This window comes from Podarcis pityusensis (assembly GCF_964106645.2).
Source record: "Podarcis pityusensis genome assembly, chromosome: 10".
NCBI classification, from domain to species: domain Eukaryota; kingdom Metazoa; phylum Chordata; class Lepidosauria; order Squamata; family Lacertidae; genus Podarcis; species Podarcis pityusensis.
The window spans coordinates 52,248,074-52,268,862 of NC_138035.1; the positions used below are offsets into that span (position 1 = coordinate 52,248,074).

The 20,789-nt window shown below is 40.2% G+C and overlaps 1 protein-coding gene across 19 annotated transcripts in view; it reads right to left on the minus strand.

Annotated features, from left to right (window-relative positions):
- NRCAM (neuronal cell adhesion molecule) overlaps positions 1 to 20,789 on the minus strand; it is a 135,303-nt gene that overhangs the window by 35,306 nt on the left and 79,208 nt on the right. For 9 of the 19 annotated variants that reach the window (XR_013990901.1, XM_081022283.1, XM_081022286.1 and 6 more), the window contains 14 exons: positions 18,919 to 19,062; positions 16,994 to 17,105; positions 16,032 to 16,198; positions 15,792 to 15,939; positions 12,045 to 12,169; positions 10,435 to 10,464; positions 7,665 to 7,766; positions 6,546 to 6,743; positions 6,370 to 6,440; positions 5,314 to 5,539; positions 4,998 to 5,113; positions 3,538 to 3,742; positions 3,094 to 3,216; positions 1,713 to 1,898 (listed from right to left, as the gene is read on the minus strand). Coding sequence is in view for 18 of the 19 variants with exons in the window: in XM_081022283.1 (XP_080878409.1) it covers positions 1,713 to 1,898; positions 3,094 to 3,216; positions 3,538 to 3,742; positions 4,998 to 5,113; positions 5,314 to 5,539; positions 6,370 to 6,440; positions 6,546 to 6,743; positions 7,665 to 7,766; positions 10,435 to 10,464; positions 12,045 to 12,169; positions 15,792 to 15,939; positions 16,032 to 16,198; positions 16,994 to 17,105; positions 18,919 to 19,062 (1,953 nt within the window). In the remaining variant the exon portion in view is untranslated. The remainder of the gene's footprint in view (positions 1 to 1,712; positions 1,899 to 3,093; positions 3,217 to 3,537; positions 3,743 to 4,997; positions 5,114 to 5,313; positions 5,540 to 6,369; positions 6,441 to 6,545; positions 6,744 to 7,664; positions 7,767 to 10,434; positions 10,465 to 12,044; positions 12,170 to 15,791; positions 15,940 to 16,031; positions 16,199 to 16,993; positions 17,106 to 18,918; positions 19,063 to 20,789) is intronic. The other 10 variants (XM_081022279.1, XM_081022278.1, XM_081022272.1 and 7 more) reach the window with 3 other exon arrangements.

A 20,789-nucleotide genomic window follows, 5' to 3' on the forward strand; every position in this document is an offset into this window, starting at 1 on the left:
TTTATGATGCTTTTAGTCTGGCATCTTCAAAAACTTGCTTTCTGAGGGAAGGTCACTTTATAGTTTCTTTCACTTGTAACTTGCCACTGCTTAGCATCTTACTTGTTATGCTATGTTTGGTTTTGGCTTTAATCCCTGTTTTGGATACTATTAGATTCAGGGCAGGGATTCAGAGGAAAGTATTATACCCACAGAAGAGGCTTTAATTAAGGATCCTAATGCAGCGGCCAAAACTAGAAAACTGATACAAAACACAATGCATTATATTTGGGGTATAATACTGCATAGACAGCTGCAGTATAGCGTGTTCTCCTTCATGGAGAGCACGTGTTGCGGTGGGGGCCGACAAGACACTCCAAAATTGTGGGGCGGGCCAATTGATCATTGGCCACTGTTGTGATTGGGCTTCCCTTGTTGGGAAGAAGTTAATGTTGCCATTTTGTGATTGACAGCTAGAAACGTTAAAACTCCCTGCACGAAGCGTAGAGCTTCCTCTTTTCGCTCCGGGCATCGGATTGCCCGTCCCCCCCCCCTATATTTAGGGTTGTTCGCATTGACCTTGCTATGCCTGTTATGGGGTTGTCTGCTCTTGGGGCAGGGGCCCGGTAGGAATTTTGTCCATTTGGCTGATTGGCTGGTGCCATTTGGTTTTTGCCTACTGTGTAGCAAATCGTCACAACTTGTAAGGTTGCGGTTAGGCATTGGTTTTTGGTTTGGTTGGTTGAGGGGCATGGATTGGCTGTGCCTGCCCCTCTAATGCTGCTGCTGCAAGGGTATTCCGTTAAAGCAATACAGGGGCTCACCATTGCTTTTGTCCGAACCTTGTCAAGGGGCTAGGGCCATGCAAGAGCCCCTGGTTGCATTTGGGGGGGGGGCTGAGGGCAGGTTCCCTGCTCCGTCGCTATCCCCAAAATGTATTCCCCTTTTCTGACTTTCACAGGCTTGAGAAACGTCAGTCTGTCCCCACCGGGGGCAAATAGTCGCAACCAATGCCTAAGCAACCTGCTCAAATACGTCCCAATGATTAAGCTACGAAAGCAAATGGCAGGCCCAAATGGCAACTTTCTGTGCACTTGGTTGAGTATTGTAGAGTATGCGTAACAATATATATTTCAGGTAGAGATTTCTCCCCACAGGGTATATCTGTACTCGCAAAGGAAAAACACCCACGTGGAACTGCACAATCCACAGTGGTTTAATGTAAGTCCCCATTCCATACTGGTGGGGAGGCAGCTCTGACTGAATCACTCAGGACTGCAGTAAGTATAAATGCTAAAAGTAGACATTAAATCTCTAAAATCAGTGCAATCCAGATATGACCTAAAGTCTTGTTTTCATTGGGCAGTGGGAAGCAAGGAAACCATTTCATAAAATACAGACAGCTGCAAGATGATCATATAGCCATTTTAGAGTGAATTTCGTGTGACCATAGCCCAGCTATGGTGCCTGGAAAGCTATGTGACAATTTAAAAAGCATAGTTTAGCATGACACAGTAGATATAAGTGACTATATGCATATGCAAGTCCCTTGTAAAACAATTATGCACAGCTTTTCTAGGGGTAAACATTACAGCAGTTCTAAGAGCACCAAATTTTTGAAAACCAAAACCATAGAGACAATTCTCCAACTACAGATAGCCAATTTCCCTTATTTTTAGAGAGAGCAAAATAGCACAATTATTCAAATGTAAGTGGACGTTCTTTATACATACCCATCTTACCTTCATCCATAATTGTTACTGCCTCCTCTGTTATTTGACTTCCAGCTCCAACTGATGTCTGTGCGTAGAAGTAAAACTTGTATCGAGTGCTGTAATTTAAGTTGCTTAATATCAGGCTGGTCTCATTGGCTGGTATACTGATCTCTTCCAAGCGGCCTAATTCATGTGTGTTATTAACTGTTGAAAGACAGCACAAATAATATAGTTAAGTAGTTGTTTGGAAGCACATAACTGTTGCATCAAAAAGCATTGCACCAGATTTTACTACATATATTGAATTAGTAAACTCCCTTAATCACGTGACCATGGATGGGTCAGGTGGTTAGAGCATGGTGCTGATAACACCAAGATTGCAGGCTTGATCCTTCTATGGGACAGCTGCATATTCCTGCATTGCAGGGGGTGGACTAGATGATCCTCAGGGTCCCTTCCATCTCTACAATTCTATGATTCTATGTAGCCATATGGCACACATGTTTTGGCACACTAAGCAGTATGTTTTTCAGCAGCCCTAGGTAAAAATTGAATTATGCAGCATTGCTCTCTGGTACCGTGGAAAGTCATGGATTTGTGTGTTATCTTCTTCATGCCTCTAAGGCTGTAGCCAAGGCAAGCAGGGAGGAAAACAGAGGCTAAAAAAATAATTTAAAAAATTGGAGGGAGTGTGACAGATGCTGGAAAAGCAGAAAACGTTTGATGGGACAAGCTGAAAGGGAATGGAGTGGGAAAGAACTTTATTATTATTTTTAAATGAAGAAGCACACCAACAGTTGTGGAGGGCTGGGCAAGGTTAACTCAGACAGACAGACCATACAAACATGGAAAACCTAAAGCTGAAACAAGCATAGTGGAGTGCTTTGAAAAAAATAAATCAGCCATGAATCAAAACTGAAGGCTGATGGGAGGAGGTAGCGATTTTGAGCAGTGATTTTGCCTTCAACCATCAGGTGGCATTCCAAAACCACACGATGCCAGATTGCATGAGAGAGAGAGAAGTGCTATCATGCAACCTGCTTTCTATACGAACGGGACACCAAGAATGCAGAAGTGGAATACAATGGAAGTTTTAAAAGTCGACAGATTTGATTTAGCATTGCCCATTCCCATTTGAAGCATTTTTAATAAACTGTTCCCTACAAAATATATAAAAAAATAATGAAAGCTTATACCAAGAACAAACTTAGTTGGTCTCTACAATGCTACTGGACATCATCATCATCATCATCATTATTATATATTTCGACTGCATCAGACCAACACGGCTACCTACCTGAATCTGCTGCCTACAAAGATATATTATCAACTTAAGAAGCTGCTATTAACTATTCAGTAAGCATGTGTTTTGAGAAATGAAAAACATCTGTTTACTCACTTGGTTGAAACTTTAGTATATATCCTACCACAACACCATTTGGATGAGAAGGTGGTCCCCATTCCAAAGTGAGGGAATCCAGATTTGGATTGGTAATCTTCAAAAAGGAGGGTGCGCTCGGAACTTTTAAGATGATAAAATGACACATATTAAAGATAATAAGTAACAAACTTGCTGCCGCCACCACCACCACCATTATTAACTACAATTAAATAAAATTAAAATACAAGCCAGTGTAAATGAGCCCTACATTTACTTCCACCTTTTACACAATGTAATACTGATTAGGCAATGGAACAATGTAAGACCCACGTTCTTATCTGATTCATGTTTTACTCAAGAAATTCTAGTGATCATTGCTAGGATTATGATTTTCCAGAATGTAAAATGCATTTGAAACATTAAATGCAAATAGAGTAGCTTTATTGTTTTCTAACTGCATACCTCCTTCGGGAGTTTTAAATGTTTCATCAGGGGTTGCTGGTCCTTCTCCTTTTCCATTAACCACTCTAACATTCAATTTGTAAGTGCTATATGGCTCCAGTCCTGGCAACATTCCATGCGTCTTATTTCCAGGAAAAGACAGTGCCTTTTTTTCGACATGCTGGTTAATTCTTCCAGATAAACTTTCCACTTTCATATAGTAAATCTAAAAATTAAATATATTTTTTTAAAAAATATTTATCCACTGCTTCTCTGGTTTGCAACATACTATGATAAAGGTTTCTGACATGCAATTTAGGGTTCTGAGGCTCTTTTAGTGAGGCATACAAAAGTCTAAACATAGAATCATAGAATCATAGAGTTGGAAGAGACCACAAGGGCCATCGAGTCCAACCCCCTGCCAAGCAGGAAACACCATCAGAGCACTCCTGACATATGGTTGTCAAGCCTCTGTTTAAAGACCTCCAAAGAAGGAGACTCCACCACACTCCTTGGCAGCAAATTCCACTGTCGAACAGCTCTTACTGTCAGGAAGTTCTTCCTAATGTTTAGGTGGAATCTTCTTTCTTGTAGTTTGGATCCATTGCTCTGTGTCTGCTTCTCTGGAGCAACAGAAAACAACCTTTCTCCCTCCTCTATGTGACATCCTTTTATATATTTGAACATGGCTATCATGCTTATTTGGATATATGCAATCCTATGCATGTTTATTTGGACATAAAGCCCATAAACCCCACCAACAGATCCTTTTAATCAATTGCTTTCAAGACTGTTCATGTTCGTCTGTGGTTACGGGGTGTGATTTAATTTATTTAGCCCATGACAATTACACGGCATATATGTTGCATTCACCTTTATTTTTATTACTTTAAAAGGTTTATCAGAAACAATCTGAAGTGATTTAGTGGCACAGGAGGATGATAGTATTTGATAACACAGTACCTGCCAGGTTTATGCAGAACATTATTTATAAAGTGAATTGTTTTAAGTTTTATCTAATATGCTGGTATGAGAAGGTAGAATTCACAATTATTAGCAGTAGAAAAAAATAACTATTCAAGCCTGCTGATTTCCCCCCTAATGCTAGTTGTACTAGAAAGAATAATCCCTGGTTGAGTCATGCTATATTAATTTTCAGAACCATTCACGTCACACTTTTCTGGAAGCACTTAAGGGTAAAGGATATCAGCAGTCAGGCTAAAAATCGTATTTGACAGAAATGAACTAATGGCCTTTCTTCTAGAAAGTGAAACACAATGGCTTCAGCAGTTACTTTAATCACATGGAAGCTGACAGAACAGCTATTTCAATCAAATACTGGCTGATGAAATTGAAACAGGCTGCTATAAGAAGAGATAAGCTTTAATATTTAGAGTTCAGAACTCATAGCTGGAAGTTTCCACCCCAAAGATATAAACAAAGAGTAAATATTATTTAAGAGGCTACAATGGTTAACTTACTTTGTATCCCTGTAGATGACCTCGGACATACTTTAACAGAACTGGATCCCATTGCACTTTTGCTAAGGTGCTGTTTACAACTTGTACCTGCAAATTGCCTGGAGCAACCATTGGTACTGTTGGAGAAAATTCAATGAATCTCAGGTTAGAGCAACTTACACACACTCATGACACTTCAGAAGTCTAGAAATTTGGTTGTGAATCTATATATTGCACCATAATGTAATTAGTACCAAAGCTTCAGTGCATTGCGATAAATGTATAGCCCTCGCAGCAAGGATTATTGCAAAAACTAATTTTAAAAAAATCAACTTACAATCTTCCCCAGAATGTCCAATTGTTGTTGTTGGTTCTGGAGCAAGTCCCAAGTCATTTAACGCCTGCACTTTTATCTCGTAAGGAGCAAAGGTCGGTGTACCAGACACAATATATTTGGATACATTTGCAACTGTAACAGATGTCCAATCATCGTCGCCATCCTTCTGCCGCCAACTGACTTTGTACTGGAGCCCTGGACCGTTGGACTGAAAATGCTTTAAGGGCTAAAATGGAAAGCGAAAAAGAAGATATTTATAGTTAGCTACTGCATTTAAAGAAAATACAGAAAATAAGACAAGAATTATATAAAACCAATGACCTTGGTTTGAAGAATTCCACAATATGCCAATTTAATCAGGTGCTTCCTGTGAAATGTATTAAACTTATTGCTTGCATAGTTAGATATTTCCAACCAAACCCTTTCAGAAATCTTGGGCAGTTTCATTGTTCCCCTTTTTATTTAATTTAGTGAAATTTTATTCTTATACAGGAAACTTCCCACTTGTGTGTGATCTACTTGCGTGCAACTGCACACATGTGCCACACCAGTAAACCGGAACTGGGGAGCACCCTGGAGAGTCCTTGTGGCTCATGAAGAGACCCTCCCAAGAGCCTGAAGAAAGCGTCCTCTTTGGGCTCTGGGGAGGGTCTCCTTGCAAGCCAGAGGTGTAGCGGGGCTATGGTGAGCTGCTCAGCTGATGGATGGGGAAGGTTTCCTGTGCAGCAGCTGAGCAGCCTAAGCAAAGCTTCAGCACATGGGAAGATCCTCCCTAGAGCTCAAAGAGGACACCATCTTCAGGCACTGGGGAGGTTCTCCTCATGAGCCAGAGGGGCAGTGGGGCTTTGTTGAGGCTGCTCAGCTGACACGTGGGTAAGCAACTGCTGCTACGCTACCCCACACGTCAGATGTTAGGTGGGGAGGCTGAGCAGCCTCAACAAAGTCCCACTGCCCTGCAGCTTGTGATGAGACCCTCCCTGGAGCCCAAAGAGGACACCTTCTTTGGGTTCAAATTCTGAAAGGGTTCAAACTCTTAAAAAATGTATATATCCTTACCTCCCACATGATCACCAAATTATCAGGTTCTGATCCAATCCCTTGAACCCCAGTAGGATTGTCATCCGGCTCTAGAAGTTAAATATTTATATTTGAGTAAACTCTTTACCCATCCCAAATAATTCAGTACTATCTATGGTCTAAGCTGATAATTGTAAGTGATAGCGTTTATTTACTTGCAGCTTTTGTAAAGTATTGTTCAGAGGCTTCACTTGGTTGGCTATTTCCAATGTCATTGACAGCTATTACACGAAATGAATAGTTAACATATGGTGACAGTTTTAACTGTACAGTTGTCAGGATCCCAGAGATTTCTGTCAGGTAGTTCCATATCCCTGGTTCACGCATGGCATCTTCATATTCAATGACAAACTCTGCATATAAAATAAAAGAGGATTGCTTCAGAAACCAGAGAACTTTCTGTCATGCAACAAGCAAAAAGGAAATGTTTCAGATTATAATGAGCTGAGGACAATATCCATGTCAATATAATTTTATAAGAAATTGTCCTCTTTTAGTGTAGGAATGGCATGAGATCAACATGATTATTATTATAGGTTTCACTATGTAATGATATGTTATCTCTGTATACTGAAAAATGGTTAGGATGCAATGCAAACATTTTTTTCTTAGAAATAAATATATTCTTTAAAAATATGATAAGTGTATAAAAAGAGGTTTTCATGTGCTTGAAAACAGGAATGCTATAGCCTTAAAAGTTGGCAGATTGTCCTAGAAATAGACTTATCTAACCCAGCTTGCAGCAGCTGCACACTATCAGGGCTGGTGCTGGTTAAAGGGAAGAGGAACAGAAAAGCCAGACCACAGAGAGACAAATGAGATGAGAAGAAGACAATGAGAGAAGCAGCATTTGACTTCCAGTTCCTCTAAAATGAGCCATTACTATGGCCACATTTCAAGGCATTCTATTCTCAGGAAAGAAAAGAACTTGATATCTGTGCTGGCAAAGCAAACAGAGGGGTGGGTGGCTGAGAAAAAAAAGTGGATGGTTGAAAGAGAGCAAGCACATACACACAGAGAAGTCACAGAAAAGGCCCTGTCTCGTGATCTCCAGTTCTTAATGAAAAGAAAGTTTCCTATCCCTGCCTTAAAGGATTGTGCCTTTTTATTTTATTTAGTGTCCAATAATGGTACAAAAGTGTACAGCTAACAAGAAAATTGCAAATGGAAAATATAATTACGTAGAATCTGGGAACAAAACACACTCCCTTTTAAATGTAACACATTGTTCCCCTTTTAATTTAATTTAGTCAAATAAACATAGCGAACCATACTCGTAATAGGGCTATTATTGTCATTGCCCGGTATCCACGTGAGCTGAACAGTTCTCTCTTGATGATCTGTCAATTCCAAATCAAAAGGTGGATCAGGACGATCTGCAAGCCAAATAAGCGCAAAGGAAGATAAACACAAATTAGTTGCTATCCAGGAAAACAAAATCTAACCATAACTGCTTTCAACATGTACAAATGATTTAGTGGTCACTAGCATGCAACTGCAATGAAAATGTATAACCGATTTTGCTGGGAAACAATGCAAAAAGAAGAAAAGCAAGAATTGTTACAAGAACTCCAGTGCCAGATTGCCTTGTGTTTTAAGAAATAATGGTAACTGGAAAATTGAGAAGTCGTATGGTTCGCCAGCAGTTTCAGTTTATGATTAATGATGATGAGTAAAAAACTACTGTATATGAAAGCAAGTCTCCTCATACACAAAAAGGAAAATAAAAAGCATACATATTTACCAAAAAAAAAAAAACTGTTTCAGAATTACAGTGATCAGAAGCACTCTGATGTTCTTTTTCTAGGAAGGTTCCTTTTTAATAATAATAATAATAATAATAATAATAATAATAATAATAATAATTTCACCTGGCAAAGCCAATTCGAAGCCATTTAAAAAAGTAGCAGATGGCAGAGTGGGGCTGTGCCACTTACCTGGCCATCCTTCAACTGAGTTGCTACTGTATACTGGGACAGAGAGGGGTGTGGTTGACATGGTGCAATCCAATGTTCCTGCCAGCACGTTTGCACTGCACCAACCTCTTCCTCCCCCTTCCTGTCTTATTATGCAGCAACAACTCAGCTATTGACCATGCCCATAGTTTATCATCACCGCTGCTTCTTTCTTTTATTCATCTGCAGTTATTCACTGTGGACAATATACATTTCGAATGGGCTTAACTGTGATGGCATCACAACTTCCCCTCAAAATTGGTATGGGGTGGGTGGGGAAGGAGAGTAGGGTTCTTAGAACAGCATTTCTAATTCATCCAAAACCACAATTGTCACCAATCCTTGGAGGAAGCCATGATGATATATAATGAATTATGATATGTAGATTATTTGAAATGTGGCTTCAGCGGTCTCTACGTGAATAACTTGCTCCCCAGAGAGGTTCAACTGATGTTGATTTGTTCTCCTGACATTTTTATCTTCCTGAACTTTTAAGATGATTTTAGGGGTCTGGGTGCATTTTAACCTTTTGGTGCTAGATTTATATGGTTTGAAGAACTAACTCTATTTTGATGTACCACTATTTTATATATTTTTAATTATTTGAGGACCAAACTTGAAGATAAAGGCACAGATATGGAGCTGATATTGTTGTTGTTGCTTCTGCTGCTGTTTTCACACAAATTGCCACCATATAAGGCTCAATTTGAATCACCTTGGATGGTAGGGGAGTACTAACTCTTTGCTACTTCTGTGGTCCATATGCAATCCCTACCCACGCCCAAATTAAATAGAGAGTTCTCTCCTTTGTGCAAAAACTGATGGCTGAGGCAGGGGTGGTTTGCATTGGGAAAATAGCAGGGGCAAAGGTTTTAAACCCCCTAAAGACCACATACCATTGCCAGTTTTGACCTTGAATTATTAGCTCTCCTGAAGATCCTTTGGGTGGAAGGGCAAAACATAAATATATTAAACTTAGGTGTTGTTTTTTTAAGTTTGCATATGTGGTATTTCTGGTGATTTGTGGAAATGGGACTTTGAATCATTCCTGCAGCTTTGTTGAAGGATTTTTCTTACTTGTCTTATCTCACATCTGGAAGGAAAATGAAAACAGGCAGAGCCTTTCTCCCCCTAATGACCAGCACTTGCTGGTCATTGGGTGAGATTTTAAGGCCAAGACATTTCCTTCCAAACAATGTGTGTCCCCTTAGCAGGTTATTCCCAGGGGATTTCTGAGAATTAAAATATTATCTGCCCCCAGATGCAGCACCACCTCCATGGGATTGAGGAGCGCCACTGTCAAAACCTTGTGGTGGTGAAAATAGGTGAAAATCGTCCCCCCAAATTTTGAGCTGAAAGGTCTTGGAAGAGAACATTCAGACCACGTTTAGACGTAACTGCTGAAACTCTGCCAAGCTCAGGAAAGGTGAACCTGTAAAACTCATTGAAGATGCAGCAGCAAAACATCTTTAAAGTTTTGGGAGTAAAGAAAAGATGAGGGCAGAGTCTACCCAAGACTTGTGCTAGCCCTGGCCAAGGATGAAAACAAGTAGTTAATTCCCAGCACAGCTTCATGTTTTAATTTCCATCGGTCTAAGGCCTTGCACTTAAGCTGTTGACTTAACTTCAGACTTGTATCCATTTTGCTGTTCTTCATATAACAGCGCATGAATAAGCCAAACATATCCAAAAGCTCATAGAAAAGGTCAAAAGGAATATTAAACATTATCTGGTGGATAAAATGTAAATGATTTGTGGGGATGGAGAAGTATTATGGCAAATTTTAATGATAAAAATATGTGTATTTAAAGAGGTATGTTGAACACAATTTTGGATAAAATGTTTACTTGGTTATTAGAAATATTTGTGTTGATCACAGGCTGTATTAAATCATAATAATGAAACAGTTCAAGCATTTAGCTCAAAAGAATGGTAACACAATACTAAATTATCATCAGATCCAAAGTAAGTTTGTAAAATGTAATGAAACGGGGGGGGGGGGGGAGAGAAAATCTCAGCTTGAAATAGGCAGAAAGGTTAGGAACATTTGGTGCATGACACAAACAAGACTTTTTTTTTATTAGTTTACCGTAAACAACAGGTGGGGCTGTTGGAGGAGCTGAAAAAGGATATTAATATAAAGTATATAGTCAGTGTTAGTAGCAGGAAAAGAAACTGATCTGTACAAGTAAGTTACTATTAAAATGGCTGAATATTATAACACAATGTTACTTCTATATGGATAAGTATTAATTTGTAATCATGCACTGATTAGGGGTCAAGCTGAAAACTGTAGCAAGTAAAATTGACGACATCCACTGTTCTGAGACATAAGCAACTTCTTGTAAACAGGTGATAAACGAAAACAAAGCCAGGATACTGTAGGTTTATTCATGAATAAGCCAATGACTAACGAAAAGGTCTTGCTTAACTTATATTGAAGCATAAGGTAACTTTTTTTACTAGCTCATTGTAACTTCCTTGTTTCCTTCCTAGTTCATTTCACAATGCAGGAAATCACAACCATAACAGTAGCACACATGTGTATGTGTGTGTGTTTGTGCACAGTGCACCTTCCCTGCTTTGTTCGTAGCTTGGCAGAACAAGACTGCTTAGCAGGTGGATCTGTGGGTATTACCCTACTGCTTGTATCAGTTTTATTTTCCCATGCATCAGGCAAATTAGCCCACACCCAGGTACACAGATAGGAATATGTGTTTCTGTGCAACTTGCTGATCCTTGATAGCTATCTAAAACAATATAAGCTGTCAGGAAAGTAAATATACAATGGATTAAGGCAAAATTGGTTTCTACAGCCTCAACCCCAGTCCCTGAGATGGATTAAGGAAAGTCCCCCGCCCCCCTTTAACAGGCATAGGCAGACATTGATTTTTTTTTCTAATTCAACAAGCAGAAAAAGCTGGGATGTGAATGAGGTTATAGACAAAAGCCTAATATTGCTAGGGCAATCCATAGTAGAATCAGGCATAGAGGATCCATGTATGAAAACAGAGCTTGCAGAGAAAACCCACACACTGAACATTCAGAGCTGTGTATTTATCTGTGCTGGATCATGTCTCTGTGGCTGATACAGCCAGTTTTAAAAAACCTTTTCAATCATGTGGGAACTAAATTTTGGGCCCTTCTTCCCTTCTCAAATATGTGTGCAGTACTGCCAAAGCATCTGTAAAGTGTGCATGCTTATTACATTTATAAACAATAAAAGGCATTAAAAATAGTTAATCTATAAATAAAACAGGTTGGATCCAGGTATGTCTGAGCATAAGGAGACTTACATTAGAAGGCTTTCCTACCCCTTTCCCCCACTGTAGCTCCACTGTGCCCACTTGTGGCATGAGGACCCTCAAGAGCAACTTATTATGGGTTGCAAGGAGCTCCAGTAGAGTGTTATGGAAACTGAGGAGGATTTCCTTGCGCATGCAGAGTTTCTCTCCACATAAACTGTGTCTGTCTGATTTCCACTCATTTCCTCCTCTCACTGAAGCTCCTTGCATCCCATCCCACACCATTCTCAAGGGTTCCATGACCTTCTGGAGTGGTTTTTCAGGAGTATATGTGGCAACATAAATTTATGCTCATGCATAAATCCAGACATATGGCAACCCTACCATTAGCTGAAACTCAATAATAGATAATAGATTTATCATAGTCATAATCATAAGTTAAAATAAATCTTACCAACAACAGTGAGCACAGCACTTGCAGAAACACTGTCCAGAGTAGTATTAGCTATGCAAGTATATGCTCCACCATCTTTATCAGTGACATTCATAATGGTCAAGTTGTGTTTACCGACAATAAACCTGCAATTACAATACATTTAGTCACTCCATTGGTGCATAGGACTATAAGTATATATTGCAACAAAATACAGTAAAATCTTAATATCAGTACTGAAAAATACTTCAATATTATCTAATATTGAGAAAGCATCCTCCATGCAGTAAATAAGCCACATTTAGGTCACATATCAACCCACTAAATATTGCCTGCATCATCAAAAAATATAGTGTAGTAGAAGCAGGAACAAGAGTATAGTACTTCTTAAATATAATTAGTATATAATTACTGTGGTTGAAAAATGTATTACCCAATCCAGCTATGCTAAATTTAAAATAATTGGTTATGATTCAGTAGCTTCAAAAATTTACAGAACAGCCTCTAATGCATGTCTATTCGGAGTCCTTAGTGCCACATAATGTTAGGCCAAATCAATCTCCTTTCCTTCAGGACAGGAGATCACAGACACTTTGCTCTTGCCGAAACATTTTGCAGATGCATTGAGCTAAGTCACAATTTGGCTTACATAGTGTGTTGCATTGTCTTAAACTGAATTCATGGCTCGGCTCTCTCCAGAATCTGCATACACCTAGTGGAGCGAGTTGAAGAGTGCACAGAAGTTCTGATGTCTATATACAAAAAGCTGCCTGTTCACAATGGCACCACCTTTTTCAGTGAAGAGGAAAGCTCCATGAATGCAAAGGGTAGGTCCAAACAATTCCATGTTCCACAAAGTGAACAGGGAATCTTGGTCGGAACTTGGGAATTTGGGAATTTGAGTTGGAACTCAAATATGCAGTTACAATTGTGTTAGGAGTCCCATTCTGCAATCTGATTTATATACCTTTTCAAGCAGCTGTAATAAATCGGGTCCTTCCTTAAAGAGGCCACGTGTTGCGGTGAGACCTGGCAACCAAACCCTGTGTTGTGGGTGGGTTTGATTGAATAGCCACAACACCCAGTTGGTAGGTCCCTTGATGCTGGGTTTAATCAGGCCAATGGGACACAAGCGAAATGGATCAAGGGACCTATATATACCTATGCATGTGTCCCAGAGCTTCCTCTTTTGGTGTGTGCATCCGGAACACCCGCCCACCTCTCCCTATATTTAAGGGCTGTGTGCTTGACCTTGCTATGCCATCATGTGTCGTCTGTCATTGGGACAGGGACACGGCAGGAATTTCCCCCAGTTGGCTGATTGGCTGGTGCCATTTGGGTTTCGCCTGCCATGTAGCAAATCATCACAACTTGTAAGGTTGCGGATAGGCTCTGGTTCAGGTGATAGGGATGGGAGAATGCTCTCACCATCCCTATGTGAAGGGTATTCCATTAAAGGAATCCAGGGACTCGATGGTTTGGTCAACCCCTGAGAGGGGGTTGTGCCTGTGCCTGAGTCCAGGGGGGCATTTGGGTGGCGGAGATAGCCTGTTCCCGGCTTTCTGCTTATCCAGGTGTTCACCCTAGGCTGACCTATGCTGGTGACCTGGGTCAGCGCTACCTGAAATGGTGCAGGGAGCTAGTCGAACCAGAGCCTATGCAACCACTCACTTGCTGTAATCAATAAAGTTGTGGCCTAAATTCTGCCAAAAACTAAACCAAAATTTGAGTCTTGTCTGAATTTATTTAAGGGCATGAAGATTGCAGATCATATAACTGCCTCTGTATGCATGTAGCAGACTGCAAAGCTATCAAACACCTGTTTGCATGCGTTCCTATGACAGGGAAGGCGGCAATCGCCTTTTCTTACATAGTCTACCCCTTTTATCTCTTCACATTATGTCTTATTTTTCTGTGTTAGCCAAAATATGACACCCTGCGAAATTTGTGATCCACAATATTGCTATCCAACAAACTTTCTGTTTTTGCCACCTTCCTTGAGCAACGGGAAGACCACAATACATGATTGGTGGCTTGTAAGTCACACGGGACTGAAATAAACCCTATGGGAAACCCCTCCACAAAATGTGTGCACTTTGTGCACTACCTTGCAAATATAGTAACCAAGTAATGCTAGAATGACCAAATCCCCTTAAGGGAAAGACGTGGTTCAGACGCTGGGGAGGGTTGTTTTCTTATCACTGCTTCTATGGCAACTGTGAAGAACAACTCCAGCCAGGACACGGTGACACGCTGGGTTTTGAATACTGCTGTTGGTCAGCACCTGCTAAGCGAGCCTGCTGGCGAAATGCGGAACTGCAGAGCTGTTTCAACAGGACACAACTGTGATGTTAGCAGACGGAATGAGAAAGTCGGTTTCTGCTGTGGCTAACATGTTTTTTCTCCTTTACAGGAGGAGCTAGAGGTCTACGTTGGGGGGAAACAAGTGGCCAACGTGAAAAGGGGGCAGAACAATCTCTTTGTTCTGGAGTCACCTCTGGAGGGTGGTGGGAATGCTGGAAAAGCACAGGTGCAGTGTGCTAAGGTTCCCAGTTATGTGCAAAAGCTGCACAGGTGCACAAAAGGGTACAAACTTGCCATAGAAGCAGTGATAAGAAAACAACCCTCCCCAGCGTCTGAACCACGTCTTTCCCTTGCGTTCCCACGCTGGCCTCCTCTCCGAGACTGGTTCCCATGAAAACTCAGCTGGTTGACCTTGGGACCTTCCTGCCCAGCTGTCTCCGCTCTCCATGGGCAGCAACGACGAACTCCATGATTAAAAACTGCGACCTCTTCCCTCAGAGACCAGAGAGGAACAGAGACGAAACTCCTCCCAGCTTCGAAAGCTGACGTCAGAATGCTGAGGCATCATGGGAACTTCTTAACCTGTTAAGTTCCAAACCCAACACCCCCTCTTGCCAAACCATTCTGACAAGACCTTTTTGTGTTCAACACTTTTCCCTTTGCCTTGTGCCCCTTCCCGGCATCTTTCCCAGGCACCTGTTGAACCCCTTCAACACTCCCAGAATCACACTGTGCGACACTTTTTCACGCACTTGTGACCTGATACCCTACTGACCCATTTGGGCCAGCAGTTGTGTCTTCTCCGTCAGATCCTTCCCCCTCTGACTTGACACCCTGTTTGTGAGCTTTCTCCATTACGCTAACCGGAGATGAAGCCTCACACCTGGACACTCCTTCCATAACCTGTTGAATTGATTTATTGGTTTGGCGTGACCCCCGCTAATTGATTTACGATCCACAATTAGCTCTTTATGCCCGGCGCGCTTCCTCCGAGCTGCGCCACTCAGCTCCGTCTTCAGTAGCTCTCCAGTCACGCCTCAGCAGAGTTAAACACAGCGGTGAAACTGATATTAGACAAACCTGGTCTCTCTGTGTGTTTGTCTGAAGCTAAGTGAAGCTACATGACAGTTTCACCGCTGTGTTTAACTCTGCTGAGGCGTGACTGGAGAGCTACTGAAGACGGAGCTGAGTGGCGCAGCTCGGAGGAAGCGCGCCGGGCATAAAGAGCTAATTGTGGATCGTAAATCAATTAGCGGGGGTCACGCCAAACCAATAAATCAATTCAACAGTAACCAAGTAATGCTAGAATGACCAAATCCCCTTAAGTCCTATAGGGCGCATTAAAGTATGTTGTCCCATTAGAAATATCATGTAAGGAAAATTGTACTTCTTCTATGAAATGCATAAATAACTGGGTTTTAATGCCTTGAAAAAAAATGGTGAAAGAAAAAATGATGTACATACCTTTCATCACTTGGCAATTCAGCGCCGTCCTTCAACCACGTAACTGTTGGTACTAAGGTTGCATCATGTTTAATTGTACATTCAAAGGAAACCTGCCCAGTCCTTTGTACAACTTTGTATTCAGGCTGCTTAATAATCATTGTTGGCTCTGAAACATAAAATTACTATTAAGATATTTAACAGCTGGAAATTCTTTAGGGAATTGTGATTAGAAGAGTGGTAGGAGGCATGATTTCTTACCCTTGATTTCTAATTGAACTTCGTTTTGTACCTTCCCTAGTTTATTTCTTGCAACACAGGTATACGTGCCAGCACTATCCTTCTGGGCTACAGGAATTTCCAAGGTTCCATTTTTATGGAAAACATACTGATTTCCTTGGAGAATGCTACCTTTCACTCCTTTAAACCTAAGTGTTGAAAACACAATCATGTTATGCATTTATTCAAACATCATTGGGTGAAAATGAGTTCCTTTAATTAAATACATCTTTATACCTCAGACCAACAGAGCTGTACCAGTAAGTTAATGGCTTGTAAATACTAGGGTTAGAATATACAGTACTAATATTCAACGAGGAGATTCTAATTGCCAAAGTAGACAATGTGTGATCAATTTGACACATAGCCTAGTTTTTACTTTTGAAAAACTGCTCCCACCAATTAGAAACAAGCCCATGTCTGCAGAGTGAAGTTGGATAGCTCAGCTGATAGAGAAAACGGCTGTTGATCTTAGGGTTGTGAGTTTCAGCCCCACGTTGGGCAAAAGATTCCTGCATTGCAGGCAGTTGGACTAAATGGCCTTCAGTATTCTTTTCTGTATGACAGAGTTCCAAAAATAATAATAATCCCATAGGGACTAGCACTTGAGGAGGGGGGGCGGGCAAATGGAGTATTTTGGGGGGGGATGACAAGGGTCCCAAACCTGATCCCCATTCTGAAATGGGTATTTAAAAATCCTGTTAAATACAATCATGCATTTAACAGATCATTTAATTTTGTCCTGACTAGCATAAAAAATGATGCATTATGTTGGAAATAAGCAAATATACTAATGTTGCTTCCATAAGTAAGGAAATTGTTTGCAAATGAAAATGAGAAAAAAACAGTTTTCTATTTTACAAATTTCCAAAATTGTTTGCTTAAATAACTGTTGTGAATGGAACAGAACATCTTTTAAGTTTTTTACATCATAATTAACTTACCATTCAATTTCAGGCACAGGTGATCCAAAAAAAGCACAGTCCAGAAGGGCAGGTTTGTTTGCAATGACTTGATAGAGTTCGTTATGAGGAGTGAGTATTCTTGGTGGCTCAGCTAAAAGAAAGGCATTATTGAAACTGTTGTGAATTCCTTTGGATGCATTTGTTTAGAAAAAAGGGAGACAAGTATTTTAAATAAAAATATCACATAAAGAACAATAAAAGCATTTCCCTCAATTTCTTCCCTCTCTTATTATGTAGCAGTTTTGAATCAAAGAAGTTGCAAGACTTCAGCTAATAAATCCACATCCTGATTAACATTCTAGACCTGATATTTATTACAATGTAGAAAGGAAATACCTGTGATAAAAATACTTCTGCCTTCCCTAGAGCTTCTAATATTTGATAGCTTTAGCATGCTCAGGAATCAAAAGTTTTGCATCTCTTTGTAGGAAATGCATACTTTTTTGTGCATTCTGCAAGCTCCATTTTAAACTTTTTTGTAAATCGGATGTTATTTCATACTTACCGTATTTTTCGCTCCATAAGATGCACTTTTTTCCTCTTAAAAAGTAAAGGGAGAGGTCTGTGCATCTTATGGAGTGAATGTGTGGTCCCTGGAGCCAAATTGCTCAGCCCTCCTGAGCTGCTCTTTGGTGGTGGGAGCCGCACTGCTCTGCTGGCAGCCTCCGCTTTCCCACTTACAACATTTTTTCTTGTTTTCCTCCTCTAAAAACTAGGTGTGTCTTATGGTCGGGTGTGTCTTATAGAGCGAAAAATAGTTTCTCTCCTACGACACCTTTTCTTTTTATTTGTAACTGCTTGTTAGAAAAAATATAAAGCCTAAGGTGAACAATTTTGTGTTTCTTTTTCAAACAAAAAAGAGGACCGAGAACAAAAACAATCAAAATCTATGTATACAGTGGTACCTCCGGTTATGAATTTAATTTGTTCTGGAGGTCCGTTCTCAACCCAAAACTGCTTGTAACATGAGGTGCACTTTTGCTAATGGCACCTCCCGCTGCTGCCACACTGCCGGCACGTGACTTCTGCTCACATCCTGGGGCAAAGGTCTCAACCGGGAGCATCTACTTCTGGGTTAGCGGAGCTCATAACATGCAGCATTTGCAAGGGGGACAGTACATAACACAAGGTTCCACTGTACCAAGAAAAGGTCCTAAGTGATGTGATTTGGAGAGTTTCTGACACAACCTTATTAATTCATTCTCTCATTAGCGTAATTGAGATGAATAGCATTCTTAAAGCAGACATTTGCAGCTTTTACGAAACATATAATTATCTGCCTCTTTTGAAAATTCGTATGACAAAAAAAGTGAAGTACGTATTGTACTGATTCTCCAGTGGATATATTTCTATGCAACCTGCACCTGTTATTCAGAGGTATACTGTCTCCAACAGCAGTTGGCCATCATGACTAGCAACCAGTAATTGATCTAATCCTCTTTTAAATCATTTGGTGTCCCTCACTAGATATACTGGGAGGAAATACTGTAGTTTAACTGTGCACTGTGTGAATAAGTACTTCATTTTGTCCCAAATCTTCCAACATCCAGCTTCATTGGTTGAGCCCAAAGAGGGGTGAAAGATATTTCCCTATCTACTTTCTGGTATGAGTCTATCCTTACTGTAGCCACTGAACACACCGAGACATATCTCTTGAGTAAACATACATAGTATTGTGCTGTAAGACATTCTTATTTGGGCTTGTGTTTGGTGTTCAGTTCAATCTAGTAGAAGATGGAAGTTTGTTTTTAACTGATTTTTAATATACTAATTTATGTATGCTTTAATGAATGCTAAAATATTACTTCTGAGTAAACACGTATAGGATTGCACAAATGGGAAATCACACAACTATACAGCATTATTACTAGGGGGTTTTCCCCCAAAAGAAAATGTGGTCTTACCTAAAACATTCACAAATGCATTTGCCAATAAATATCCATATTCATTAGAGGCGTTACACTGATAAACAGCACTTGACCTTTCTTGTACATCAGTGAAAATAACTGTATCGCCGTCAACATTTCTGCTAGGATCTTCAGGAGCAACTAGCAAAAATAGGAAGGAGATATTAAAAAATGTTCAGAGATGCCAAAATATTCCTTTTTATTCAGTTGTTATTTGCAAAAAGTAATGAGAGGTTCAGAGACAGGATTGAAAATTCTTGCGAGATACAGCAATATAGAGTAAAACATAATGAAAACTCAAGTGGAGGCACATCTTCTACCAAAAGAACAAAGGATAAGTTATAGCAAAAAGGACCTGAAGAAAAGGAGAGAGTGTGAAAAATGCAAATGCGACAAAACAATAGTATCCAAAGTACACTGTAGATCTAACTGGAATTACTTATTTTCCTTCCTTCCACAATGAAAAATTGAGGTTAAATTATACATTAATGCTACCAATATAGCCCCTCCACTGGAATATTTAAGAGGCAAAATATACAAGAATGTGATAAAAAAATCATATAATTTTACTCAAACATCCAAATGAACAACCCCCCCCCCCGCAAGAAAAGCATTATAAACTACAAATCAGCTATACTGAAACAACATGATTCCTAAGAATGCAATGCAAGCCACCAGATCTCCTGGAGAAATAAGGATAAGAAACGAAGGCGATAGCCCTCTGCTGATACCCAGGAACTTTATGGGGGATGACATATCCGTCATTGAAAGATCTGTGGGCACAGATCAGCGTTGTTTTCACCAGCAACTGCTAATGCTAGGCCTCGAAATAGGATATGAGAGAATCAGGGCAGATGGGCCTTGGATGCACCAGGTTCAAAGCCCCTGCATTATTTCAGGAAGCCATAGGATCGAGACCCTGAAGAACATCAGCTTGGAGCTAATTCCCTGTTCCAGTCCTGACAGGATGATAGGCAGATGATTAGCAACCTCACTCCCACACATCATATAATTTAGCATTATTCTGTACATCTAGTTTCCACAAGAGCCACAAAACTGTAGATGTTAGTACAAGGTCTTTCAATTCACAAATATATTATGTTTTCCAAAAAAGCGGGGATGTTAACCCCATAATCTAAATAAAGTAAAGTCCTGAGGATTTCTAGTCTGCATTTTTTAAAACTAGAAAATAAAAACAGATCATGGATAGCAAGGCCTACAGGGAGTAAACAGCTTTGAAATTCAAATCTTGCTATTTTATTTGAAATGATTCCTTTGGTCTACATCTTCCTCCATTGAAGAAAAAAAGCCACAAAAGTCACAAAAAATACTTTAATGCGTGTAAAATCAAAGGTAGCTGATCCCTATGCACTTCACTTCAAAGAACCTTGCCCTCATGGGAAGATAACGAACATTATTCCTGCCACAGAATACAAATAATAAAACTCATGTGCTTTATCTAAATGGTATTTTAACAAATTATTGTTCCAGCACACCATTCCTCTTTCCAGAACTCCTGGCAAGGCCAAAATATGACTCAGCACTTCTATACAGAAATATAAGATTACAAACCCTCTTGTAGAGGCTCTACCTGTTCTGTAGGTTGTTAGGCTGGCTATGTGAAAAAGAGTGCAGAACAGCGCTTCTGTATGAACCTTTAATCTTTGGGTAGGAGAGATATTTTCTGCAAGCAGAGCTTATTAAGTCCTCCCCCCCCACACACACCTGGCCAGTCTATTTCTTGTCCACTTTCTCTAATGAACTGTTTCACTTGAGGACTTTGGCTCTCTACTTGCCTGGCACAAGTTAAAGCCACCTCATCCAGAGTTCCTGAATGATGTTGTTGCTTAGAAACTTGAAAGGGAAAG